Source organism: Chinchilla lanigera, unplaced genomic scaffold (assembly GCF_000276665.1).
Source record: "Chinchilla lanigera isolate Chin_1 unplaced genomic scaffold, ChiLan1.0 scaffold00094, whole genome shotgun sequence".
NCBI lineage: Eukaryota > Metazoa > Chordata > Mammalia > Rodentia > Chinchillidae > Chinchilla > Chinchilla lanigera.
Genome location: NW_004955495.1, coordinates 7,278,642 through 7,306,344, shown reverse-complemented (window position 1 = coordinate 7,306,344; position 27,703 = coordinate 7,278,642). Strand labels below are relative to the sequence as shown.

Here is a 27,703-nt window from a genome sequence, read left to right as displayed (position 1 = left end):
GCAGGGGACGGGGGAGGTAGGAAAAGGAAAAGGGAGAGGCGGGAAGGAGGGGCTGGAAAGTGGGGAGGGAAGTCGGGAGAGCAGGGGAGGGTAAGGGAAAGGGAGGAGCAGTTCCAAAGTGGAGGAGGCGCGGGAAGAGCCGAATGCGAGCGCAGAGGAGCGAGGAGGGGACCAGAGATCGGAGGGGCGGGGCAGGGGTGGGGACCCCGGGGTGTGGAGCGGGTCAAGGGCCTTTGAGCTGGGAGCGGCGGTCAGATGCCTAGGGACAGCGACCTACAGGTCACCCAGGGCGGTCCCCAGACTTGGGGCGACGGAGTCCCGCGCGGGTGGGTGCTGTTCTCCCTGGGCTGGACACCGCAACACCTCGGAAGCCAGGAGGCGCCGTGGCTGCGCAGAGGGGTCGCTTCCCTCCCAAAGCTGTGACGCTCGGTGTTGGCCCGAGGAGGGTCCCGCACCCGTCAGGTCTGGAAGCCGAGACTAAGGACCCCTCGCAAATGCTGTGTCCCAACACTGCACTGGTCCCTCATGCCATCGGACCTCATGGCCGGGACACACGGGCTGCGGTGTGGGAGTGGTAGGAGCGGGATTCCAACCCAGGCTGGGGCCGGAGGTCGCCGCCCTTGGCTGCCCAAACTGAACTTATCTGCCCCATCCCTCGACCCAACAGCCCCAGGTGGGGAGTCTGGGGCTTGTAACACTTGGGTGGGCAGTGCTCGCCTGTGGTGCGGAGCGGGGAGGCAGGCGAGCTTGGGCTCCGCCCCTCATTCACTGCTCCTCGGGGTTCCTGATGCACTTCCTGGAATTAGGGCTGGAGTGCAGTCCTGCATAAATGTGACCCGAGGCGGCATTGCTACTGCCCCCTCCTCCCACCTGGGACGCCGCCCTCAGGAAGTCCAGAGGGCACACAGTACTTCCTGCTAACAAGGTGCGACCTTGTATCCAAACCCCTGAAAGGCCCTTTCTTATGGAGCACCTACTGAGTGCTAGGTGGGGAGCCCTGCAGTGGGGAGCAGAGCACGGAAGAGTCAGAGAGGCTCCCAGGAAGGAGCTGGGGTGCGTGTGTGGGGGTGAGGCTGGTCAGGATATGGGTCAGTCCTTAAAATCCCCAGGCAGGGTCAGGATTAAAACCTGTGGGGGCAGCAAAAATCAGGATTAGGGTTAGGATTGGGGTCAAGGATCCTTACTTGTTACCGGGGCCATCCATGCCTTGAGCTCCTGTCTGCTCCCCCTTTGTGGGTGCCCATGGTTGGGGGGCACTAGGCAGGACACTCACTGCAGGAGGCAGAGCTAGAAGGGTGCTGGGATCTTGCTCAGATTCGTCAGACAGAACCAACCTCAGACAGTGGGGCCAGGGGCTCAGTGCCAGCTTTGCCCCTCGGTGCCCCATCTTCACCTGGTGGGCCCGGACAAGTCTGTGAAACGTGTGTCGGGGGGCGACAGACACTAGGTGCCAGCGTAGTGCAGACACCCCTACCCTGCCTTTACGCTCCTCATTTCTCTCGGTCCGGGAGAGGTGAAGCAGCTTGTCAAGGTTAGACTTAGGGACTAGGAGGCCCCAGCTTAGGGGTCCCAAGGCCTGCAGTTGGCTGGTGAGGCTGGGAAGGGGTGTGGGAAGACCTCAGGCACACCCCAAGGGCTGGGGCCCTGGCCTTTAAACTCCAGATCCAGCACCCAGAGCTGCACATGCCGCCTGGACTGCAGTCCCCAGTGCACCTCTTAATTTAGGGTGTCCTACCTCAGCCAGGGGTAGTGTGAACCCCGGGGTCCAGGAGCCCTCATCCTGGATGAAGTGACACCCACCTCACACAGCCAGGGGGACTGTCCTCACACGAGGGACACCTGCAAGCCCAGCACCACCTCCCCAGCTGTGTATCCACCCTGTCTCCAGGAGACCACAGCCTCAACCAGCGTCACCTGGGTGAATTCTAATCCATCTGCCCAGGTGCCACCCATACCACCCACCCTACTCCCCAGGACCAGGGTAGGTGGGCACAGCGGTCCCCTTTCTGCGACACAGGCAAAGCTACCCCAGGAATAGACCTTCCCAGATACCCCAGGAATTCCCAGGGGACCAGGAAGGGGTGTGCACTTCACACCCATCCACCTGGAAGGGCCCAGGATTTAGGCTGCTCAGTTTAGCAAATGGAAACACAGGACACCCAGCAGAACAACCAATTTTTTATGTTTTTATTATTATTATTATTATTATTTGTCTTTTTGAGACAGGGTCTCGCTATGCAGTTCAGGCTGGACTTGAGCTTACTTTGTAGCCCAGGCTGGTCTCAAACTCGCAGTGACCCTCCTGCCTCAGCCTCCCAAGTGCTGGGATTACAGGCGTGTGCCACCACGCCCGGCTACAACCAATTTTTTAGTATAAGTATGTCCCAAATATTGCATGGTGTATGCCTGTATTATTTATAATTAGAATCTAACTGGGCATCCTGGATCGTACCTGGCCAACCTACCTAGGAGCTGCATACCCGGAAGACAAGGGCCTCCCCACCCCCAGAGATGAATAGTCACCTGGACAGTGGGGCCAGCACTGGATGGGCCCAGACGGTCGCGCTGCAGAGCCCCACATGTCCAGCATAGCCTGGTCCACCTCTGGGCCACTCCCTCCCTCCTGGTCCCTGGAAGCTGCCTGGAGATGTCGTCCTGGCTGAGGCCTGGCTTTTTGGCCAAGGTGGCCTACAGGTAGCTCCCTCTGCTCTGTCCAGCCCAGACCCCATGCAGCCAAAGTTGCAGGGATCACAAAAAACCTTCACCTCCACTGCAAAGAGGAAACCGGGAGTAGACACAAACAAGCAGGGACATTTCTCAGCAAGACCCTCAGGGAGCTGAGGACAGAAGGCTCTTCAGAGGGACGGCTCTAGGGTGACAGTGCAGCAGCCGGGCCCTGAGGTTTGACAGAGATGGGGGGCTGGGGACTTAGCTCAGCGGCACAGCGCCTGCCTGGCAAGCACAAGGTCGTGAGTTTGATTCCCAGTACCAGAAAAAAAAAAAAAAAACAAACAGAGAGATAAGAGTTGCAGAAGCACGGAGGGTCCCAGCCCAGACCTGGATGAAGCCCGGAGGTGAACCTGAACAGCTCAACACAGCCTTTCCAAGGCTGGAGGGGACTGTGCAGCCGCTGCAGACAGCAGAGGGGCCGTGCAACCCCCAACAGCCTTGCTCTACACAAATACATGACACTGTGAGCAAAAACTCATCAGATTTTGCAAAGGGACAGATAGGATCTTTCCCAACCCCACTGCACCTCAGGCATCCAACATCCCTCTCCCCGAAGCGCAACTATGCTGCAGCCCAAAACCCACCAGGCTCCCCTCTGACCATGCAATTTTAAAATTCCCTGGCTCAGTGGCCTGGTCCCTACCCTTGGTGCTCACCCACAATAGGAAGTCTGCCCCCAACAGCTGCAACCCTTGGCCACCCATGCACCTTGGCTCCTGCTGCTTCCTCTGCCCAATGCCAGTCCCATCACTGAAGCCAGTAATTCCAACTCAGGAGCTTGAAGCAGGATTGTCATGAGTTCAAGGCCAGCCTGTGCTACACAGTGAGACTCTCTCAAAAAACAAAATAAACAGGAGAAGACCCTTCTGCTTTAGTCAGTTCCCCACGAGACCCAAGAAATAGTGCCGTAGGGCACTATTTAAACCACTGGGCAAAATTCACACATCTATCACAAGGACAAACCAGGCAGGACCATGTGCCTGAAACTTCCAGCCACAAGGGCAGGGGACAGGAGGGCACTGAGAATGACCCTGGGAGCGGGCAGCAGCAGAGCAGCACAGGGACCCTGAAATCATCAGATCCTGAGCAGTCCCTGGAGCTCACTACAGAACAGCAGAACGATGCTGTGGAGGAGCCGGGTCCCAGAACTCCCGTGCCAGAGAATCCCTATGATGATGATGCAGACCCACAGTTAAATAATTCCCACAGTAATGCAAAATAGGAAAAGAGGCAGTTTGTAGTAACTATTACAAAAAATATAAAAGATGGAGCCGGGAGTGCGGCACATCCCAGTCATCCCAGCTACTACTTGGGAGGCTGAGGCAGGAGGGCTATCCTGTCTCAAAAAACAGAAGGGAAAAAAAAAGGCTGAGGATGTAGCTCATTACAAAGGCCCGGGGTTCAATCCCCAGAAAGTGGGGAGGGGGATGAAACAACAGAATTTTAGCAGAGAAATAAATTTTAGAAAGAAATCAGAGGCTAGGCATGGTGGCGCATGCCTGTAATCCCAGCATTCAGGAGGCTGAGGCAGGAGGATCGTTGCGAGTTCAAGACCAGCCTGGGTTACAAAGTGAATTCAAGCCCAGCCTCAGCTGCATATCAAGACCCTGTCTCAAAAAGACGAAAAAAGAAAGAAATCAAGTGCAAATTCTAAAAATAAGACACAATATGTGAACTAAAGATTCCCCAGTTGCCTAGGAGTAGCCTGGATCTGAGCAGGTTTAGTCCCCTTCGAGATAAGTCCTCAGAATGATCCAGATGGGAGCAGAGGAGAGAATGAGGGTCCGCAGCCGCGGATCGGGTGTTGCCCCTGGAGACACGCACTGTGAGGACCAGATCCAGATCCGAGGGATGGGCTGACCCACAGGGCCCAGGACCTGAGAGTGGAGCAAAAGCCTGTCTCATCACAGTCGAGAGAGAAAACCACAGCGGGCGGTGTTTGGAGATGAAAGACGCATGCAGAGGGAAACAAAAGAATGGCAAAATCCCCATAAGAAACAGAAAGAAGGAAGATTAAGGAGCCTGAGAGACTAGGGGATAGAGGGCTGAGGGGCGTCAGAAAGTATTTTAAAAGGGCCAGGGATTTCGCTCAGTGGAGCGCCTGTCTGGCAAGTGTGAGGTCCTGAGTTTGATTCCCAATACCTGCTACCCAAAAAAAAAGTATTAAGAAAGAAACGGAAACCAGAAGCCTTTGGTTTTGTTTTTCCAATACTGAGGATTAACCCAGGTCTTTCACATCAAGCTACCTCCACAGCTTTTTAGATTTTTTTTAAATTTTGAGACCAGCACTTGCTAAGTTGCCCAGGCTGGGCTCAAATGCTCTAGCCATCCTGAAGAGCTCATGGCAGCAGTAAGGGCCCTGGGCGTTGGCCCAAATAAGCTGAAGACTCAAGTCCAAAAGCCTGCGTGTGCATGTTTACAGCTAACTGGCAAAAACGTGGGCACAACCAAGACGTCCTCCAGCCACGCTCCAGATAAACGCGTCCATCCACGCCCCGGGGTACTCAAGCTGCAGAGAAGAGTGTCTTTGACCCGGGCAGCCACGGAGGAGCTGCAAGTACACATACACGAGACCTCAACGTGTGTGGACGCAGCAGCCTCACCAGGTACACCTGCTTGACTATTCACAAAGTGAGAGGGAGGAGTTGTGAACGCAGCCAGGAGACCCCAGCTGGGAGTCTGCAGAGCTCCTCCTGGAGCAGGCGATGGCTTAGCCTGCACGCTGAGGGCTGTTCCCAGCAGCCGAGTCCAGAGGTAGCCGCTGAGGGCATCTGCAGAGCGACTGGCTGTGAACGCTCAGCTGAGCGGCTCCGAGGAGGTGGTGGGTGGCTGGGGACACGGGGCAGCTCAGGAAGGCCCTTGCTGCCCCGGCCCCTCTCCCTGGTTCTGTGTCTCTAGCAACTTCCTGGCTGCCACGCGCGAGCCACTGTGCCTGCCTCACCTCCCTGCCCAGGGTAACAGAGCCAGCTGACCAGGGACGGAAACCTGAGCCAACATAAACCTTTCCTCCCCCGACGCTCCTCAAGGCATTTGGTCAGGGCGTGGAAAGCCAAGCCACACAGCACGGGATTAAGAGGACCAAGAACCATGCTGCAACCTGAGTCTGGCTCCACACCTGGCGCCCCGCCCGAGGAGACCCCGCTCTGGCCTGCTTGCCTTGCCCGGCCTGTGTCCCCACAAGGGCTGCACCGGCCCAGCCTCCGGGACCAGGGCCTCGGCCTGCAGAGCTGCGGCTGTCGGTAAAGCGGCCTGGCCCCCACCGGGCTTGGCTCCATGTCCAACGTTGTGTCCTGCGTGCTGCTGTGAGGGTGCCCTGTGCGCCCACCCGGTCTCCGGCCACACACTGCATCCCACCAGCAGAGATGATGAGAGAGGCCCTGCTCCCGCCCCCACCTCACCCACAAGAGACATCTGGGCTTCAAATCAAATTTAATAAATAAAACAGCAAAGGGGCGAAGGCAGTTTCACTTCACAGTGTGGTCCTTGGGGCGAGGGACAGTCGAGTCCAGTGCAGATGGCTCCAGCCAGCACCGCGCTGCCGACCCTGGGCGGGGCAGCTGCCTGCCGGGGACCCCACTCCGCCTTGTAAACACCAACATAAACAGAACCAGGAGGCCGGGAAGAGAGCAAGGACCCCGGCCAGCTTGCCGGGCTGCCTCTAACAGAATGAAGACTACAAGGCAGGGGTTGGGCTGGCATCCAGCCCCTCCGGAGCTCCCTGCCTTGGCGCCTAGGGGAGGGGATGGCAAAAGGGTGCGAGTCACCTGTCTCCTCAAACCCACTGGGGCCTGCTGAGGGCCCCACTCCGACCGTGAGAATCGGGATGGGGACACAGGGGCGGGAGGCAGGTGGAGTGTAAAGTGCGGCTTTTCCTGAAGTGGAGATGGGGAGGGAGGCTAGAGCGGGTGGGGGCCAGACAGCGAGGTATATGGCTCTGTGCCCATGGGGTCCAGCACTGAGCAGCTGCTGCCCACTGACCCCAGGGTTGGGCAGTCCCACGGCCCCGCCAGGCATGGAGGGACGGAGCCGACAGCTGCTGAAGTGCCCAGGCAGAGGCTGCTGGTGCGTGTTTTCCCACGTCCGCCACCACGGGGCAGTGACGTCTGCCCTCGCCTCTGCTGGCTGGAAAGAGCCCGGTGGCCAGCTCTGCCCTGTGTCCTGAGGGACAGGCGTTCTCTGCGCCCACTGCCAGTGGGTCCCTTGATGCAACGGTGGCCTGGAGCAGAGTGGCAGTGCCAGGCACCAAGGCCAGGTCTGTGTGGCCCTGGGTCCAGTCTGTGAGGAGGGGCGAGGGCCGCCAACCCCGGCCACCTCACCCAGTCCTGATGTCTCCTGAAGCCGAGAAGGCATCACAGAGGCCCAGGTGGCGGGGGTCAGGAAGACTGACAGGCAGGCCTGGCTCGGTGCCAAGTCCAATCCAGGCTGCGCACACCCGCCTGGAGCCAGCGGTCAACAGGTCATCACGTTGCAGCTGTCAGAGAGAGGACAGCGGGTCAGCAGCTCCCCCGCCCCCAGGAGCTAAGCCAGCCGCTCCTGCCCGAGACCCTTCAGGCAGCAGGTACAGGGCACCGGGGCAGGGCGGGGACCTGGCACCTACACCCTTGTAGCTTCTTGGCTCTGAGCCCCATAAATTTACTACCTAGTGCGAAGTGAGTCAGACGAATGGCAGAGAGTGCACAGGGCTGCCACCCAAAGGCCCTAGGGTGAGGCCCACTGGGGTTCCACACACCTTGCAGGGCGTGGGGCAGTACTCACTGTGACAGGGGCTCCGAGTGCAGCCCAGGAGCTGGGCACGTTGGGTGGCCAGCCAGGAAAGGGTTCACATCCCCAATGCCGATGAGTCCAAACTCGGCAACTGACAAGGCCACCTGTGCAGGGGCCACAGGCTCCTCGGGGTCCTCGCTGAGACCCACATGGCTGGACAGGAGGGGCAGCTCCTGCGGCAGGGCGAAGTCCACGGCCAGCCTTGGGCTGGCGCTTGGCTCCCGAGTGGCTGTGTCCGAGGGATACACGGCCAGGTCGCCCAGGGCTGGTGGCCGCTGGGGCAGAGGCACAGCAGGGGGCTCGTCCAGCTGCTGGAAAGGACAGGGCCGCGTCTCCGAGGGTGGGAGGCCGTCAGCCTCCACTCTGGGCTCACTGCAACCACCGGCCGCGCAATCCACACTCAGCGGCTCTGCAGGGAGAACACAGCTGGGGCTGGCACTCAGCCAGCAGCCCCCAGCACCCGCGCCAGCCCTCCTGGACCCCGCATGCACTTCTGGCTGTCACTATGCAGGCTCCTACCTGGCCTCCTCAGAAAGAGAACACACGGACAGCTGAACACAAGCACAGGGACCTGCCACACAGCAGTCACAGACCCAGGCAGACCCTTTAAACGGCCCTGGGCTTTAAAGCTTGAAGATCAACTCAGTGGATCAAAACCACACTTTCAAACGGGACCAGGGAGGTGACAAAAGGGCCGGTGGCACTGTGAGGACCAGGTAAGCATGCAACCGTGTGGAGCTTCTGTCCCCCCGTGCGTCACAGAGGCACAGCATACACAGCTTGAGCTTCTGTTGTTAGTGGTGTTTTTGAGACAGGGTCTTGCTATATAATTCAGGCTGGCCTCAAACTCACAGTGATCCTCCTGCCTCAGCCTCAACACACACCCAGCTCAACACACAATTTGGTGAAGTGGCAATCATGGGCACCCTCTGGGAAAACCATGCTAGATTCTGGAAATGAGGCATCAAGGAAGCAGAGGGCCCTACTTGTGTCCCTTCAAGGGATGCCATCAAGAGTTCAGAACATGTGAGCTAATGTGCCCAGGCCCTGGGTTCCATCCAGTGTCACAAAAACAAAACACGAGATCATCTGGAGAATCCATCTGTGATCTCCCCAAGTAACCTGTTAGTCAGGACTAAGCATGCCACACTGAGACCAAGCCTGAGGGGCCCAATGGGACGAGACCCAGGTAACAGGTGGGAACCGTCCCCAAGCAACACAACTCATGGTGCTGGCCACGGCAGCCCAAGACCGTGGGAGGCCCAGTGCTCAAGATGATGCCTGACCCAGGGCAGTGCCAGGAAGGACCCACCGTCATCCTGCTGAAGTTCACCTGCGCACACACCTGCCAGGGGCCCCTGCTCGGCACGGGGGCGGGCGGGACCGTCGGGGTCACTGCCATCCAGGTCTTGGTCTGCATCCCTATGGGAAGAGGCACTGTGAGGGGCCAGGAAGCAGGGTACACAATGCCCTGACCATGAAGTGTTGCCCAGGTGTCCCCCCAACACCCAGCCCAGCCTTGGGCAAGTGGCCCGGCCAACATTACTGCCAAGAGCAGCGCTGCACGCACGTGGTTCCGGACGGGACGTACTTCCTCCGGCCCAGCCGTGTCTGCTGGGCAAAGTAGTCATAGCGCTCCGACTTCTTCCACAGGTAGTAATATTCCACACACTCGCCCACCGACCGCGTGCGCACCTGCAGAACGGCAGGCACCCTCTTGGCCCCAATGCCTGGCCTCGGCCCCATCTCTCCTACCTCCCTCTGGGCTCATGGGCCACCACTGCCAGCCCCAAGGCCCCATTAGAGCCCCCACCTCCGGCCTGAGACCCTTCTGTTTCCATATGGCAGTAACACCACAAATGTTCAGAGGCCCCAGCCCAGGGTCCACCTCCCACATCCCTGACCCAGGCTCCCGGGGCGGTTCAGCGTCCACCTCCCCAACCCACTCCTATGGACGTGGGGAAAGGTGGGAATGTGTCCCCAAGTTCACAGTCACCATGGACAAAGCTCCCAGAGAGGACACTGTGAGCTAAGGGTCAGCGCACACAGTGTCACCCGTGTCCTGAGAACTGCCTGAGCATACATAAGACACCTGGGTCCTATGAAACTCGTACTCAGTCACTTAGCACAGGGCAGGAGACAGCCAGGCGCACTGAGACAGGAGGCAGCGTGGCAATGGCAGCCCCTAACGTGTGGCGTACACCTGGCCATCGGAGGAATCCAGGACCCCCAGGGTGCGACACTTCCCGAGAGGTGTTACCCACGATGCCGGGGCTGCACCACGGGAGCTCTGAGTGCACAGAACCCTACTGACAGGCAAGGCACCAATGCCCAGCCTCTGAGAACCACTCTCCCAGCCGGACACCGCTCTGAACACACCCAGAGGGGCTCCTGGGCGAGGGCTGGGCAGTAAGCGCTGTCTAAACAACACGCAGACCAAGAGGTGCCCAGCCAAAAGCCACTAGCAGGAGAACACCAGGCCATGGGGCTCCAGAAGCCTCAGATGCTGAAGTCTGACGACGTAAGAGGATCAAGCACTGCCTCTGGCCCAGCCCTGGGAGTCACCCTGAGTAATGTCCATGTTCGTGATCACCTGTGTCTCAGCACAGAGAAAGGCATGAAGACCCCTACACCAGCATGTCCCCAGGTCACAAGGCCAAAGCAAAGGACCAGACAGACAAAATGGGAGCACTGACAGCTGGAAGGCTGAGAACTCTACCTAAAGCCTGGCTTGGGGGTCACCCGAGAAGCCACAGGGCCACTGCACTACTGCAGAGTGTGCAGCGACCCACACAGGACTCACATCCAGGAAGGGCAGAAGGACCAGTGCCCCTGGACGAGAACCAGGAGACCCTCACCCCATGGCTCTGGGCTGAGTGCAGCATCAGTGTGGGGACTGAGCCAATGGCTGGGCTCCGCCCTACGGACGCAGTGACAACAGGGTGGTGCCCTCAGCCACAGCGCGGAACACATCAGGCACAGCTGTGAGAAGTCACCTTCAGTGGGACCTGGTTCTGTGGGGTAGGAAAGGAACCTGGAGAAGCTAGCAGAGGAAACCACAGCAAGACATGGATGGGCATGCAGCAGGGCCCTCACCTTGTTGGCCTGGATCAGGTGGAAGTTCTTCCCGTGCACGCGGAAGCCATGCTCGAAGTTCCTGCACTCCTCCTCGCTCCAAGCACAAAGCCCATCTGCAACGGAGCAGGCGGTCAGCGGGGTGGGGTGGTCGGGGGGCGGAGCAGGGTGGTCAGAGGGGAAAGCGCCCGAGCCCTGGCTCACCTCGGATCACCTTCACGTTGAACCTCAGCCTCCGCAGGGCCTCCTCCACATTGAAGTTACACTTCACCAGCTCATACAGCGCCTGCAGGGACACGCAGCTCACCCTCAAGTGCACAGAGATGGGCAGGGCAGCCACAGCAGCACCCCAGAATGACACAAGGCCATGTATGCCCCCACCTCAGGTAACACGGGCGGGTGTCTACACCACCACTCTACAACACAGAGGTGTCGACACCTCCAAGAGTGACACGGGGGCACAAACACCACCTTGTCCTCACGGCAAGGGCTTTAGTTGCATTCACAAGCACACTGGCCCATGGCCAGCACCCTTCCCCTGTCCCGGTACAGGGCCCACCTGCTCACTGTCCTTCACGGCCTCCCCCTCTGGGAGCTGGGAGCCAGCCACCTCCTGCCACCGGCGCTTGGCAGCCCTGTACAGGAACTCCTCCACCTCCCGCTCAGGGAGGGCACCAGGGTCCCACAGCAGCTGGTCCTCATTCTCGTAGACTGCAGGAGAGGGAGTGGTCAGGGCTGGGACAGGGTGGGCAAAGCTGGCCCCGCAGGCTCATGGTCCAGGCCTGCCAGCACCAGCCACATGTGGCTCAATGTACAGGACAGGACCAAGGCCAGCATGCCCGGGAGGACAGCAGACCCAAGGTAGTGGGACAACAAAGCCAGGGAAGCAGGAGATGCCAGCAGGAGATGCCGGTGCAGCCAGCTTTGTGGAGGGGCCGCTGGAAGGGTGTGAGGGTAGACTGGTTCAGGGAGTCTCCCTGTCCTGCTACTGAAGAGAAACAGAAGCTCCTAGGTATAGGGAGGGGATGAGTCCAGCTGGCGAGGGAGGAAGCGCTCAGGGCTATGCCTCCCGATCATCCAGGACAGTTGTGAAACTAAAAACTGAACCAAAACCTGAAACACAGCCAACCACAGCACAATAGCAAAAAAAGCTCAGGAAAACTGCTCTCTGCTGCAGTATGGGGCCAGCATTGCCAAACCCCAGGGGGAGGCCTTTCCACTGCCAAGACCCTTGCAGGACACCAACAGACAGCACAGCCACGCCTAGGCCACACCACAGCCTGCCTGGAGGAAGGGGTCCCCAGGGGAGAGCAGGACCATGGGGGCAGAAGAGGGCACCGTGCACGGCCTGGCAGGAACCAGCAAGGAAACACGGAAAAAGGTGAGAGGGAGCAGAAGACCCCGGGTATTATGGCGTCCGTGAATGACAACAGGGAATGACGCTGGGGAAAGAGATGGCTGAAAAACCTACAGAGTTCAGCACAGAACTGAAAGCTGTGTAGATTAACACTCCTGTGTCTTCCTCATGACTGGGTACACAGAAAATACAAAAGAATTTTCAAAATACTGAAATTAGTTATTTATCACAATTACTATGCACAAGATAATTAAATAAGATGCATTTCTATGAGTGAGAACCAAGCAGGAAACAAAGTAATTTAAATATTCTTCTGTCTTACAGGAATAACAGGCCTAATGAGACACAGGAAGGTGCCCTGAAGACCACACTGGTACCACTGAAGAGCTGAGCGGGAAAGGAAACCACATCCAGGGCCCTTCAGAAGCACCACCACCTCTCTGCCAGGAAGGAGTTTCCCACACAGCACCATCGGGCATCGAGGGTCTGAGCTCACCTGTGGGCACCCAGCCATCCAGAGGAAGGGAAGCCCTCAGCCCCAGGAGACACAGGGGCCCTTCATACCCATGTCCCCGTGGAGACAGACAGACAAGTTCTCTATCATGAGGTGACGAAGGGCAAGCCCTGAACCGGGGAAACGCTGCTGTGCACACGGCCAACCCAGGACAGCATCCACAACCCACAAACCCAAAAGGGAGACAACCCAGCGGGACTCGGCGCAGCCCTGTGCAGGGTGCCGGGAAAGGGCATGCAGGTGACTCACAGACACTACTGCCCAGGGACGAGACGAAAGCTGCAAGGGGAGAGGCTGGACCAACAAGCGGATGGCATCTGCGCTGAGGATGTGGGGCAGGTGTGTCCCAAAGCACTGCGTGAACGCCGGGGAGCCTGCCCACCGTGGGACACCGGCTCTCACCGGGCACTGGCACACACACCCACACACGACTGAGGGCCTCGTGTCACCAAGTGCAGACAAGCACGTGAGGAAACGCTGCAGCAGCGCACAGACACACCCCACTGGACAGACAGGATCAGAGACAGACCTGCCACAAGATCAGCAGGCCCCAGCTGTCCCCTGCACGGGCAAGAAAAGCCCAGAGCACAAGGCCCAGAGAGGCTCGGGCCAGGTTGTGGGCACAGCAGGGATGGCACAGTGCCCTTCTCACAGGGAGTCCCTGGGTCCCCTCTGTCCCTGCCTGAGGTCTTCCTATGCCACAACTGCACCCACACACCCCATGCAGCCGCATCTCAGTCCAAGGCCCAGGGAGGGTCCCCACCTCCCCCAGCCTATAGCACAGGTATCTGCCCATCCCTCCTCAATTCCCCAGTCACAGGGGAAACGCTTCCTGAGAGAGCAGCAGCCAGGCGACTCCGCATCTCGATACAAGAGGGACAGGACAGACACACATCACCTCCAGAAACAGCAAGGGCCCTGAAGAGGACAAAGTGGGGCTCGGGGACCAGGAACAACAGGGCCAAGTCTCTGCTAGGACATCTGCCTACAGGCTGAGCAAGGAGAGTCCAGGCCCAGGGAGAAAAAGCCACAGGCAGGAGCGGGCAGAGGACGGAGGGCCACAGGCAGGGAGGAGCAGCTAGAGAGGAGCCCATGTGGTCAGGTGGCGCTGTGCACAGTGATGGAGGAAGAGTGGCACGGGTGGAAGACACCAGGGGCAGGACCACAGATCACAGGGAGCCTCCAAGGACCCGACCCCCGCAAGCGCAGCCTCCTGCAGCACTGCTGCTGCCGTCACTTACTCTTCTCACCGTGCCGGCTCAGGTACAGGTTGCTCAGGTCGGCTTGGAACTGAGGCCCGACCATGATCTCCTGCAGAGGCAAGGCCGGGGTCAGGGTGCGTGGACGCATCCGGCCAGTGAAGGCGCAACCACCGCAACTGACACCCGCCTGCTGACACCCAGTTGTGCAGGCTTCAGGCTGGAAGCAGAGGCCTGAGCGTGGGTGGAGAAACCCAGCATGCTGGACAGGACGCCAGGCCACAGTACTGGACAAGGGCAGACCCCAGGGCAGCCACAGGAGCCCAGCCTGGGTCATCCCTTCCTCAGAGAAGGGGCAGAGGGCTTCCAAGGGTTGGGATGCCCAGGCCACGCACCTTCTTACACTTGTTGGCTGGAAGAGAGTCTTCCTCGGTGTCAGAGGAGGCCGAGGAGCCCGGCTCTTTGTCCCCGCCAGCCAGGAAACGGGCTTTGGGAAGAGGGAGGCGTGAGGTGCATCTGCTGCGAGGGCCCAGCCCTCTCCCTGCAGCAGCCCATCGCCCCTTCTTCCGGTGACACCCCCTCCGTTGTGACCTGCTCCCTGGGCACAGGCCCAAGACCACCCATGAGGAAGGGGCCTCTCTGTCTCTGCCGCCAGGGCAAAAGCGGGTCTGGAAGGGCAAGGAAGGCTTCCCTGGGCCTGCTCCAAGGACCTGCCATGACCTCCATGTTCTGACCAAGCCCACAGAGGAAAGCTCAGCCGGCCAGGGGTGCCTCACCGGCATCTACCCGCACCAGCCAGAGGCCTCTGAATGGGTGTCAGGAAGAGGAAGGGGCACCTACGTCCACTCTGGCCAGGGAAAAGGTCAGAGGCCTCATGGGAGGTGACAGATGGGGTGAGGTCATCAGCTGAGGACTGTGTCTCTTCTTCCTCTTCCCCAGAGAGCAAATCTTTCGCTATTTGTTCCTTGTGACAGGAAAGGAAAGAAAATACTGCGTTTCACTTTGTTTTACCCATCTCAAAAGGACACCAAGGAAAGGGTGGTAGAGCCGCCGCTGCAAGCTGCCCTCACCAGCAGCCGCTAGAGGCTTCCTGGGCTGTCACTCTCCCTGCAGACAGGAGAAGAGTTGCAGGGACAGACCAGCACAGTGGGGGACAGGGAGCAATGAAGCCCACCTCTGCTCAGCCACGTGGAGTGCCGGCTCCCTCCACTTCGTATCTGGGGCTGCGCCCTCCCTCTCCGGCCCTGCCGTATTTCCCAGCACAGCATGCAGGTCTGCCCCTCCATCCACCCCAAATCTGGACGTCGACTAGCCCACCCCACGGCCACCCTCAACCTGAGCTCACGCTCGCCGACCACGTCCACCTCACCTGAGCCCCCAGTGCCTCTCGCTGCTGACCCCACCCAGGCCCAGAGGTGGCCAGGGCCTTGCATGAATCCTGCTCTAGGGCCTTTGGCTGAGGCAGCTACAGGAAAGACTGGTGCTCACCTTGTCCAGAGTCATGTCCGGGAGGGCGGGGGCCGTGTCGCCACCCTCACTCTCGCGCTCTGAGATGGGGTCTGATGTCTCGTAGCCATACAGCGCAAGCAGCTCATCCAGGGGCATGTCACTGCTCTGGACAGGAAGAGATGGGCCCTGTCATGAGGGGCTGCCCTGGGCCCAGGCCCTCATTCTCCTGAGCCTCACTGGCCAGCACAACCAGGAACTCATGTCAACCCCACGCACATCCCCACATGGCAGTGCTGCCTGGCCAGCCCCAGGCCAGCCTCTGTCCAGAGCTCTCCATAGCATACGATGGGCACAGAGGAGACATCAGAGCCCAGAGGCCACCAGCTAGGGACAGGCACGCCTGGGGTGAGACCTCCCTGGGCACAGTGTGCTGCCCAAGGCTGACCCCAAGAACACAAGGATGGCCTGGTACCTAGCACTTGGCCACTCCAATTTATGACCTTGTTATGGTTTGTGTCTGGATGTCTCCCCAAAGCCTCCTGCAGTCATGGGTGTAGGCTTCTGGAGTTTTTGATCCATGGTCCAACGCTGGGATTATGGGTGTGAGCGCTACACCTGCCCTGGGGTGGGTAGTTTGCATACAATATAAGGGAGGAAAAAGGGCTTGCCCTCTGCCACTGCTCCCTTTTGTTGTTGCTTTTACTATCTTCTGCCACCATGAACTGTTGCCCTCTGCCTTGCGCTACCCTGCCTTGGAGCCAGCCAAGTACGGACTGAAACCTCCACAGACTGAACTAAATAAACCTTTCCTTCCTTAATTTTGGGCATCAGGTATTTTGTCTTAGCAAGGACAGAAAAGTAACCAAGACAGACCTCAACAAACAGAAGATGAAGAGACAGATCTGAAAACGGATTTGGTAAAATCCAACACCCAGACCTGATTTAAAAGAAAAACCTCAGAACACTAAGAAAACAGACTTTGCCCCAGTAACAGCCAGGCTGGGGCAGGAGAGACCAGAGCACCACAGGCGGCAGCAGTCACAGGCTGAGGCCACGCAGCACCACAGGAGGCAGAGTAAGACCGAGGCTCCTGGGCAGGAGGGGTCACTGCCTCTGGAGACTGCTGCACCTGCAGGACTGCATCCCGACCCTGTGGGTTGACATCAGCTCCCAAGCGCTTGAAACGGCCTTACCCCAGAAAGTCAGCACCTGCATCCTCACACCCTAACTCCTGTCTGACTCATCCCAAGGACTTCGGATCCACAGGAAAACCACCAACCTCCTCCCAGCCCTGCTCCCCTATCCAAACTGCTCCTCACGGGACCCATGTGTGGGACAATCAGTGTGCCGATCTGGTCCCAGTGGTGCATGTGCTGGGAGGATGGAAAGCGGCCCAGGGACTCTTGTAGCAGCACCAAGACACTACCTGCACCCTCTCCCACGATGACACTTGCACCACTGCTGAAGCCTCAGCAAGGGCAAGAAGCTGGCACAGGCACAGGCACAGCCCGGCACACGAGTCGTCATCACGGTGCCCCTTACAGATACAAATATCTGGGACAAAACTGCTAACTGTGGGAAATCTCACCAGAGCAGAGGTTTTACTTTGCTGTGCAGGAAACAGAAACACGCATGCCACCTGCTGGACACCAGGTGAGGTGGCCGCTCGAAGGGCACGTGTGCAGCGGAGTGGAAGGAGGAGCCACCCGTGTGGACTCCAAACAGTATTGCAGACACCAGCCACCCTACAGCGCTCCAGGGACGCTGCCTCCAACAAGAACCAGGGGACAACTCACCACACTCACTACCACAGCAAGACTCGCGCTTCCAAGCCACAGGTAACTTTAGAAAACGCGCGTCTAACCACCTCAACTTGACACAGTAAATCCTCAGTCTTCAGAAAACCTCAACGAGACTGGTGGGACACTAACTATAGGGAACACCCTACCCACAGGGCAGCCTTCATGTGGAGACAAGACCTGCACAGAAGGAACTAAGGTATAAGGAACAGGAGGGCAGGCCCTGCTCCACCAGGATTACTGTCTTCCTAAGACTCCAGGAACCTCAGTCACCAGCTGGAGAAGATAGAAAGAGCTTCCCCAGAAACCCATGCTGCTGGCTGCGCCTTGGACTTTTCAGTCCTGAACTATAAAAAAATTAAAGGTTGAAGCCACTGAGTCTCAGGAGCCACATTATGGCAGCCTTGGCAGACCAGACACTCACGAATGAGGTTTGAGCTTTGCAATGGAAGATCTGCGTGTCAGGAACTAAGGCGCTGCCGGTGCCGGGTGCAGAGCGGCTGGGATCTCACGTGGCTAAGGCTCAGCTGACTTCACCAGAACCAAGGAGAAGGTTCCTGGGCAAAGCCTGACACCACCGCTCTTTCGGAACTACAGACTGCTGGCTTTCGGGGGAGCATGGAAGGCCACACACATGGCCTTGAAAAGGCTCCAGATCTATGGAGCCGATGACACCTCAGCAAAAGGGGGACCTGCTGTGCCCAGAGATGTGGGGCGATGCAACAATTCCCTCCCTCCTTTCTCCTATTCTGGGATATGGAGTAATTTTTTCATCTTCAAAAAATATATTATTTCTACTAATATGTATTTGGTTTGCTCCTGCTCTGTTTCTACGGTACTAGGGATGGAACCCAGGCCTCACACATGCTAGGCAAGCACTCACCACAGAGCCGCACCCCAGCCCTGCTGTTGGCATCCTAATGAACTGGCAAATGCTGTTTCTTAAATGCCTCAGTTTGACCTGTGATGCAGAAGGCAACGGCTCCCAGCAGGGCTCCCTGCTCTCTGCGAACAGGTCCTAAGCCTGAGAGGAGAACCCAGACGCCCTGGCCCACGCACCTGGGAGATGAAGTCCTTGTCCAGCTCCTCTACGGGCTTGTCCGGGCCCCTCGAGGCCACCGCGCACTCCTCCCGGAGGCTGTAGTTCTGTGACAGGATCTCGGCGAGGCTGAACTGGTGGTCTGCAGAGCCCATGGACACCACTGTGGAGAAGAGCCCAGCCCAGGTAAGGTGAGCAGGTGCCTCACCCGCGCCCCGCCACCGAGTAGACATGGGGATGTCTTGGGGAGGGGAGGCAACGTGGCCCTGCTTTCCTCCAGGATGAAACCCATGGCATACACAAAGTGGGCCCTTGGCAGGGCTGGCCTCCCACGCGGGAAACCAAGAGAACCCACGGCAACAGGCGTGCCAAGGGGGAGAGGGTCCAGCAAGACACACACCGTGGCAGAGATGTGGGGCACGTGCTTCTTTCTGGGAGACACTTGGTCTTCCTCACACATAGAAGTTTCAAGGGTTGCGGGGACCAGTGGCACCAGTCAGGCAAGGGGGCAACAGCAGACTCAGGGGCCAGGCTGGCCCTGGCTCCACCTTCTGGGCACAGCAGAGTAAGGCCCTCATGCCCTAAACATGGGCCACACTGCGTAGGTCAGGGTAGGGACAGGTCTGGCAGGCCACAGCACTGGGGCAAGCAGCAGCCTGTGACAGGCACAGCCCACAGGAAGGGCACTGCCAGCAGAGAAAGGGTGTTCACGGCTATGTCTGGTCCTCAGCAGGTCAAATGCAAAATAAGCAACAAAAAGAAGAAATAGCCAGGGCTCCACCAACACCTGGCTGCGACATGGGGCCAGGCAGGGGCATGGGCAGGGCCACACGGCCAGCCCCCGGGTCAGGAAGCTGCAGCACCAGGGGAGGTCCTCCTGTGGGGCAGGGCAGGACGGAGACCAGGCAGCCCAAAGAATGCGCTCAGAGGCTCCCAAGCCTGGGCTCCTGCTGGCAGATCCCATCACAGAAACTACCCTGCACCAAGTCTTCCCGTGGTCCCTCCGGAGGGGCTGGGACTTGATCCCCAAGCAGCCAGCTCAGGAGAGCTGCAGAGACATGGAGTGTCTCTTGTCCAGCCTGTGCCCCACAACCTCCCCGAGATCTGCGCGCTGGTCCTCGCTGGGACAGAGAACGGGTGCGGTCCTGGTGACTCTGCCTGATGAAGCAGAAGCAGGGCCACCCTGGACTCAGCTCCTGCCCCTGCTCACACACACAGGCTATGGCGGGAGGACAGGGGCAAGGAAGGTACCTGCCGTCGTCTGCAAGCCAGGGTCCCGTGGGCACAGGCTGTGTGCAAGGCAGGGGGCCACTCGAGGACTCTGCCTCCCCAGCGAGGAGGCCTGCGGAAGGGGACAGCAGAGTTAGCTCGGCAGCCTGGGCTGCTGCTAGGCCCCCCAGAGTGGCACCCAGGAGCGAGCACAGGTCAGAGTCTGGCTCGCGGTGACCCTGGGGACGGCTTCCTCTCTGTGGCCAGGACTGGAGAAGTGGCACTGGGAGCAGGACAAGCAGGCAGCCACTGCCACATGCCTCCCACAACAGCTGCCCACACCCAGGGCACCACACATCAGATGTGCAAACTGCCAACTGCCCACGAAAAACCCCTGGGTTGCAACCTGAGCTGCAGTGTGGATGGACCCTGAGAACATGGTGCTCAATGAGAGAAGCCAGACACAGGGCCACGCGGTGTAGGACAACACTGGCCAGAACAAAATGTTCCGGGACCAGAGGTGAAGGCTGAACCAGCCTGTGAATGCACTGAAAATCATTTTTTCCACTTTACACTGCTACATTTACAGGACGTAAACTTGCAGTGTGTGAAGCTACGACAAGAAGGGGCTCTCGATCTGCAAAGCCACAGCTGCGCTCGGTGGTCCAAGGCGACATGTCCTCTCCATACCTCCGACCAGCAGTGTCCACCCTCACCACTGCTGGCAACACAGAACCCAAGGCCTGGGTCTGTGTAAGGCATCCACTGGGTCAGGAAGAACTAAGCTCGCTCTCCGTGCTAGTGAGGTTATCTTGTGCAAACACAGTAAAATCCTGATGAAAACTACTCAAATACATGAGTTTAGTGAGGCTGCAGAAGAATGTAAGATCAACATATGGAAATCCATTTTACTTCTGTGCCCTAGTATTGAGTAATCCACAAAAAAATAGTTCCATTCACAGCAGTACAGTCCAGAGATGGGTAAAGTGTATACTCCTTAAAACAAGGCAGTGTTGAGAAAAATTGAAGACCTACTTAAACAAAAAGACACCCCATGCTTATGGCTGAGAAAACAACACTAAGAGGGGCCTCGCGCGGTGACCTAGTGAGGGTCACCTCGATCAGAACTCCAGGGCTGCAGAAATCGACAAGTGTCTTCGAAAACATGCAGGGAAACTCAAGGGACCCAGAGTAGCCACAACAATCTTTTTTCGTTTGTTTGTTTGTTTGTTTGTTTGTTTAAATCTTGAAATAAGACACTCCTGATTTCAAAACTTATTGCAAAGCCACACTGATCAAAGCAGCATGGTGCTAGCCTAAAGACAAGCATGCAGACCCGCAGAACAGAACTGAGAGTCCACAATCAACCTACATCCACGCCAGCTGAGCTTGAGGACAGTACCAACACAACACAGCGGGGAACAGGCAGGCTTTTAGCAAATGGTACCCAGACAACTGATCCGTCATGCAGAGAACAGAGTTGGAGCCCACCAAATACCGGGTACTGGAATTAATTCTCAACAGGTTGAAAGGCCTTGACTGAAAAGAAAGCTACAACAATACAACTCTTAGAAAAAAAACATAAGAGAGAAGTATTCATGACCTTAGATTTGGCAACAATTTCTTAGATGAGACACAAAAAATACAAGCAACAAAAGAAAAAATAGACAAAGTGGATGTCATTAAAACTGAAAACTAGCCGGGTCTGGTGGCACATGCCTATAATCCCAGCACTCGGGAGGCTGAGGCAGGAGGATTGCTGTGAGTTCGAGACCACTCTGGGCTACAAAGTGAGTTCAAGGCCAGCTTGAACTGCATAGCGAGACCCTGTCTCAAAAAGACCAAAAAAAAAAAAAAAAAAAAAAGAAAGCTTTCATGCTTCAAAGGACACTACTGAGAAAGTGAAAAGAAAACTCAGAATGATAGGAAATATTTGTAAATTATGTATCTGTTAAGACATATAATACAAAGAACTCTTACAACTTGTATAATACAAAGAACACTTACAACTCAATAATAAAAAAATTAATCCAGTTTAAAATTGGGCATGGGAGGGGGCTGGGGATTTAGCTCAGCGGCAAAAGCGCCTGCCTGGCAAGCGCAACGTCGTGAGTTCGGTTCCCGGTACCGGAGAAAAACCAAAAAAAAATAAAATAAAATAAAATAAAATTGGGCATGGGACCTGATTATACATTTCTCTAAAGACACAGAAATGCCCAATAAGCACATGAAACCATGCTTCAATGCTGCACCATGGAAAAACAGTGCATCCCACTTATATTCAGCTTCTCAACCATTGAGCAGCTACAATCAGAAACACTGCTAATGACAAATGTTGGCAAGAACGTGGACAAATCGGAGCCCTCACAGTGCTGGTGGCAATCCCTCCACAAGTTAAGCATCGTGTCCACAGATAACCCAGGAATTTCCCACCAAGAGAAATGAAAACGTTGGTCTATACCAAAACCCGCCCATGGTGATCATAGCAGGATTATTTTGTAACAGTCAAAAATGGGAAATAACTGTAATGCCCGCCAGCTGATGAACAGCAATGCAAAAACACGACGCTCCACCATGAAAATGAAGGGAGCTCTGACATGCTTGGAGGTAAAATGACCTCCAAGATACGGAGTTCAGGGAGAGAAGCCAGACAGCAAGCCACATGGTGTGGGATTCATTTCACATGACATGTTCTGAACAGGCAAAGCCACAGAGAAAGTAGTTTCATGGCTGGCAGGAGCTTATTTTGAAACAATGAAAATATTCAAAACTTGATTGTGACAGTAATTCTACAACCCTGAAAACACTGAATCCCACCGATCTGTACACATTCCAAAGGGGTGTATTGCATGGTAAAGGAATTACATCTCAATAAAGCTGTTGCCCCCTTAAAAAGTAAATTAGAATATTTAACAAAATTAAGGTTAAACCTGACATGGTGGCACATGGCTGTCATCCCAGCACTCTGGAAGGCTGAGGCAAAAGGATCACAACTTCCAGCCCATCCTGGGCAACTTAGTCACTTGGCTAGACCCTGGTCAAAATAACATGGGCTGGAATGTAGCTCAGTTTGAAGGCCCTGGGTTCAATAAAATAAGTAAGGCGCTGGGTCCTCAAGAAAAACTTACAGGTGGTAAATATATCCTCCCCATAAGAGAAGCTAGGAAACCAAAGCTCAGAGAAGTCGAGTCACAGGGGCCAAGGATGTAGCTCAGTGGCATAAGCGCCTGCCTGGCAAATGCAAGGTCCCAAGTTCGATTCTTGATACCAAAAAAAAAAAGAGAAGTCGAGTCACTTACCTGAGCTCACACAGCAAGTATGTGCTACAACTACAAACTCAATCCAGACCTGGTATTCAAAAACCCCTGTGCTCAGAAGTACGAAGGATGGTACTCGATGTCAGCGCACAGCGCAGCCCCGGGTAAGAGCTGGGCAGCACAGCACCATCACACTGCATCCCCACACTAGGCTGTGAGGCTGGAGGTACAGAGATGTGTCCCCTAGAAGCAGAGTCAGGAGCCCCCTCGGTTCTAAGCAGGGATGATATGACCTGATCTGCTGCAGGCTGTGTGCCCCACAGTGGCAAGAGGGCAGCAAGAAGCAGAGGGAGAGGGACTGCAGAGACAGCTGGGATTGTCAAGGGTGTGAAAGCAAGGGGAGCACAGAGCACCTGGAACCACAGGCATGTCGGGCCTTGTGCCCTGGTGTACTGAGGCAAGGTGGCCTCACACCCTTCCTGGAAACCAGGCTGTTGTCAGCCACACACACACTGTGAAGCCACAGAGAGTTCCTGGTGTCCTCTGGAGCCATCCCTGGTCCCCTCCAAGACCTCAGGGTGGCGGGCAGAGGGGCTCCTTGAAAACCACTTCCTGCAGGGGTGGGCTGTGTTTGTACAATGAAGAGCCTGGACTGAGGGGGAGGTGTCAGCAAATGAGGCCACACTTTGCATGACAGGTTAACAGCACCCACAGCATCACTGTCCAGAAAGAATGAGAGCAATGGTGTGGGATCCCTTAGGGGTCTGAAGACGTAGTCTAGCCTGACTTGTCATCTAATGAAATCTGGACCAGAGGAGTAGAGAGAGAGGCAAGAAGCCAAGAGGGAGGCCCAACCAACAGGAGCAGCCTGTTCCCCAGGGACCCTAGCCTCAGAGCCCCAGTTCCTCTCCAGGTGACTCCTGCCCAGGCATGAGTTCACCCTAAACATCCAGGGCCCAGCTCTGACTTCGCTCTACCACATCAGACACCTCCATCTCCATCTCAGCTAGAAGCAGAGACCCAAACAGCACAAAACAGCCCTTCTCTCAGGGCAGCGACCAAGTTCTACTCCCACCCTGCAAAGCTGAACTCAAAACGACTCGAGGCAGCTTCCATTCTCCAAGGGGGCCACAGCCACACCTCTCAACCCATGCTCTTCCTTGGGCGTGACAGCTGGGGGTCCTCTCCATAGGACATGGCCAGGCTGGACCTGGGCAATAGGATGATGGCTGGCTCCCAAGGCTGGGTGCAGACTGCCAATCAGTTTCCATCTGGCATCTGTTGGGACAGCCACTCCTGAAACACGGCTGCCATGCTGTAAGGAAGCCCAAGCCACCCAGGCCACATGCAGGTGTCTCTGCCACGACTAGACACGAGGGAGGAGGGCAACACACACACTCCAGGCCAGTCACAGGAAGGACCTTGAGTGAGAACTGCCTGGCCCAGCCCACTATCCCTGAGGACCACGGAAGACAGGAATATCAGCCGCCGTTGTGTGAAGGAGCAGGGGGTAAGGTGATTCAAAATGAAGGACAGGGAAAGAGAATGATGCGCCCCCATCTCCCACCTCCTCCTCACTCCACCCAGCCCATGAGGGCACTGGACACCCTAGCCCCAACCTCCCTCCTCCATGAGCATCTGCTCTGGGCCACCCAAGAAACAGGTTCTGCTCGTCTCCACCCATGCAGAGTCACCAGTCCAGCTAGGACACAAGACAGCACATGGATGGACATGTACACAGCTGAAAGGAGTCATCAGGCTCAGGAATAAAGGAGATGGGATGGGGCTGTGCAACTTGGACCAGAGACAGAGAGAGGTGCAACAGTTCACAGGCAGAGCCCCAAGCACAGAGCCCACTAGAAAACAGAAGGAGCTTGGGGCTAGAGGGTCAGTGGAAACTACACCATGGGGCTGGGGTCACGGGAAAGAGATGCGTTTCATCCTAAGAGCAGTGACAAGCCACGCAGGCTTTGCACAGGAGTGAACGCCGGTGTGCTAAGATATATAAAGTTTAAACCAGTGTGTGTGAGAGCGTGGTGATGTGCTCCCATTTTCCACTGTGGCACTAATTACCTCGAGAGAAAAATACTACAGTACAGTCAAGACGCTAATACAGACCAAGCACAATCAGGTTACACAGAGAGTTCTAGGAGTTAAAAACAGCTAAATATCAGCAGTTTCATAGGCTCACCCTGTGAAAATCACATAGGCAAGCCACTGTGCCAAGAACAGGGTAGTCCTCTTAGCTCCAGGATGCCAAGCACCACTGCCCACTGTAGACATGAGAAAACTGAGGCCAAGTCCTTCTGCCACATGAGCTCCAGGGTAGGTAAGGCCTCTGGGCCACAGACTGCCAAGACTCAACACGTCTGTCACTCCTTGATGATCAGTGTCCCTCTCAGACTCTAAATCCCCATGGGACAGGGCCCCCAGAGCCAACGTGAAGCCAGGCACCAAGGGCCAAGAGCCCTGAGAAAATCAAACCAAATTTACTCAACAGCTAGGCTTGGTGGTACACAACTGTAATCCCCGTATTTAGGGGGTGGAGCCTGGAGGAAGGCTGAGTTGAAGCCATCTTAGGTTCCATGGTGAGTTCAAGGTCAGCCTAAACTACACATGGAGACCCTGTCTCAAACAAACATACAAACAAAAAGGCACTCAACAGGGCTCCAAGCAAAACAGGCAACAGACCACATGGCTGCTGTGAGCACTCCAGAAACCCCCACAGGGCAAGGCAGAAGCAACAGCCCAAACCTGGCAGCTCTCGGGCAGGCTGGCTGGAGTCTTGACCTGCACAGCCCAAGACACGACCACTTGCTAGACAGGGGATGCTGCCCAAATGCCACCCAGCTCCCAGAAGGCAGGCTAGCCGTAACTAAGCCAGAACACCCATCCCATCACCATGCTCTAAGGGGACACCAGACCTGAATTCTGCCCGCGAAATTCAAGGCCAACAAGCATCCCCATGAGGACTCAGTTTCCCTAAATGTCCCATGAGGAAGGACAACTAGGTATCTAAGAATGCTCTGGACTCAGCCACCCAGCTGAAGGCGGAAACTGGTCCTTGAGGTCTAGCACCTCGACGTCTACACCCTCTGGCACAACACTGGGCCTGCTGCAGCCCAGGGAAGGCCCCTGACGGAAAAGAATGGCCAGCTAGTCCTGCCCTCCACATCATCCACCCGTGTTGTGCCAAGACATTAACTACTCAGAGCAGCCCCTGATCAGACCAGACTTCCAGTCCCCGCTTTCACAAAGCTGCTGTATCTCTTAATGTGGGTGACTTCTCTCTGAGCCCCAGCGGCTGCATGCGCGAGATCAGGGTTATTTCTGGGGGCTGCAGACCTGTTTTAATTTCTGCAGGACCAGAGCCCAACACAGGGCCAGCACCCAGCAGCCACACACCAAGTCACATTTATCCAACCTGGGCAGCCGCTGCGCCTCCCGCATCACCTCTCTCCCTCCTCACCAGGACCCAGCATGCACAGGTTTGCCCTCTCCTGCCCACCATTCCCAAACCAAGAGAGCTCCCAAAGCCAAAGTTTCCCTTACTGGTGGGACCCGACTTGGGGCTATGTGTTGTCCATCTCTATTTTACACAGTGCTGGATGAGTTTGATCGAACATCGCAGTCCCAAACCCCAGATTTCTCAAGTCGGAGAAATTCTGCATTCCAAAAAACACAGCTGGCACCAAGTATTTCCGAGAAGTAACTCCACGCCCGGGGCAACGGGACTACACCAGCCCTGAGGTCAGCCCAGCAGATCCCCACCCGCCGGGCCTGTCCCAGTCGGGGGTGCAAATCCGTTGGTGTGCCCACCCGTGGGGCTCGAAGTCCATCCCGGACTCCCCAGGGCCCAGCACTCAGCAAAGTTGTCCAGTGCGTGGAGAAGAGGAAAGAAGCCCCGGGCCTCGCTATTTCCGCCCCTCCCCCGCCCCCAGACCCCCAGGCCCCCAGACCCCTAGGCCCCCAGCCCGCCGCCCCCAGCCCCCACCCCCCAGCCCGCACCCCCCAGCCCGCCGCCCCCAGCCCCCACCCCCCAGCCCGCACCCCCCAGCCCGCCGCCCCCACCTCCCCACGGGCGCCCCCGCCCCCTCCGCCTCGCCCCGCCCGCCCCAAGCCCCTCCGAGCCCCGCGCCAGCGCATGCGCACTGCAGCCGGCGATGTGGCAGCCGCGGGATGGGGGGGCCAGGGCCGGGGCCGGGCCGGGCCGGGGGCGGCAGCCGACAGAGCCTCGAGCCCCTCAGGCCCCGGGAAGGCGGGAAGCCCGTGGTGCGGCCTCAGAGGCTCAGGGCAGGGGTTTTCGGCCTCGGGCCTCAGCAAACCTGACCCCAGTGGCGGCAACGCGAACACAGGGCGGGGGGCCGGCTCCCCCGGCCCGCTCACTCACCTCCGCCATGGCCGTGTGTGCGCGGGAGGCGGTGGCCGCGCCGGGATCCCCGGATGCGGAGCCGCGCGCTCATTGGCTGCAGCCCTAGAGGGCGGGGTCGGGGCGGGGCAGGGGTGGGTCGGGACGCATAGTAGGTGCGCGGGGCGGGGAGGGGTCTCCAGTCCCCGCCGCCGGTCCGCTTCCTTCTCTGAGTTGGCGAACCGCGGGGCCTGTCCCTGGTTGCGGATGGAGGAGGTCGTTCGTACGCGTACTAGTCCTGATAGCTACACCTGCGCGGGGACCCGTGTACCCTCCTGATGCCATCGGGCATGGGACAGTGCTGATGCTGTCCTGGTCGCTCAGAGTGGGGAGCAGGAGGCAGGAGACCCCACCCTGGCAGTTGGGTGTAGCAGGGAGGTGCGCCGGGGGCGCGCTGGGGGCCAGCCGGGGCCGCAGGACAGTCGTGCCTCCTGGCCCCAGAAGAAGATGGGGACTGGGGCTGGGGATTTAGCTCAGCGGCACAGCGCCTGCCGGTAAGCGCAAGGTCGTGAGTTCGATCCCCGGTACCGGAAAAAAAAAACCAAAAAACAAAAAAAAAAGAATAAGGTGGGGACTCAAGGGCGCCCCTTTCCGAACATGAACCGCTCGCATGCTGGTGCAGCTCGAGGGTCTTGACTCCTAAGAGGTCTCCAGCCCTATTCCTCAGCTCTGCCTTCATGAGGGACAGGATCCTGCCTTTGTGACCAGGATTTTTCAGAAAAAGCGGAAAAGCTATATCTTTTCTTGCCCCCATGAACTAAACACGTGTCTGTTCAGCCTTCGACTGGGCACCCAGATGAGAGGCCATGAGACACAGCGACAGGTCTAGAGCCACGAGGAAGGCTTGAGTCAGCCTGGCACGACCAGAAGAGACTCCTGGGGGGACTTGGGGGTGGGGGGTGA

General features: G+C 57.4%; 1 protein-coding gene across 7 annotated transcripts; it reads right to left on the bottom strand.

Moving 5' to 3' along the window:
* Nucleotides 1-6,142: 6,142 nt before the first annotated feature.
* On the bottom strand, nucleotides 6,143-26,838 carry Mier2 (mesoderm induction early response 1, family member 2). Of its 7 annotated transcripts, XM_005406051.2 has the most exons (15): nucleotides 26,212-26,321; nucleotides 25,945-26,057; nucleotides 19,178-19,268; nucleotides 17,947-18,089; nucleotides 15,128-15,253; nucleotides 14,480-14,603; nucleotides 14,035-14,126; nucleotides 13,682-13,751; nucleotides 11,129-11,280; nucleotides 10,774-10,855; nucleotides 10,591-10,685; nucleotides 9,065-9,189; nucleotides 8,807-8,916; nucleotides 7,486-7,903; nucleotides 6,143-7,201 (listed from the first exon to the last, which is right to left on the bottom strand). In XM_005406051.2, the coding sequence occupies exons 4-15, from the start codon at nucleotides 18,079-18,081 to the stop codon at nucleotides 7,180-7,182; spliced, it is 1,551 nt and encodes a 516-aa protein (XP_005406108.1). In that variant the 5' UTR covers nucleotides 18,082-18,089; nucleotides 19,178-19,268; nucleotides 25,945-26,057; nucleotides 26,212-26,321; the 3' UTR covers nucleotides 6,143-7,179. The 7 variants fall into 7 exon arrangements, with proteins under 7 accessions (XP_005406108.1, XP_005406106.1, XP_005406103.1 ...); XM_005406049.2 differs by lacking the exons at nucleotides 25,945-26,057; nucleotides 26,212-26,321 and adding an exon at nucleotides 26,783-26,838; XM_005406046.2 differs by lacking the exons at nucleotides 25,945-26,057; nucleotides 26,212-26,321 and adding an exon at nucleotides 22,264-22,374.
* Nucleotides 26,839-27,703: the final 865 nt, after the last annotated feature.

Coding starts and splice junctions, on each gene's coding strand:
- Mier2 (XM_005406046.2), bottom strand. CDS start 22,356: ATGCCACTGAGCTACATCCTTGGCCCCTGTGACTCGACTTCTCTGAGC. Junction 13,752..14,034: donor CAGCCAACAAGTGTAAGAAG/GTGCGTGGCCTG, acceptor TTGCCTCTGCAG/GAGATCATGGTCGGGCCTCA. Junction 7,202..7,485: donor CACTCGGAGCCCCTGTCACA/GTGAGTACTGCC, acceptor TCTCTCTGACAG/CTGCAACGTGATGACCTGTT.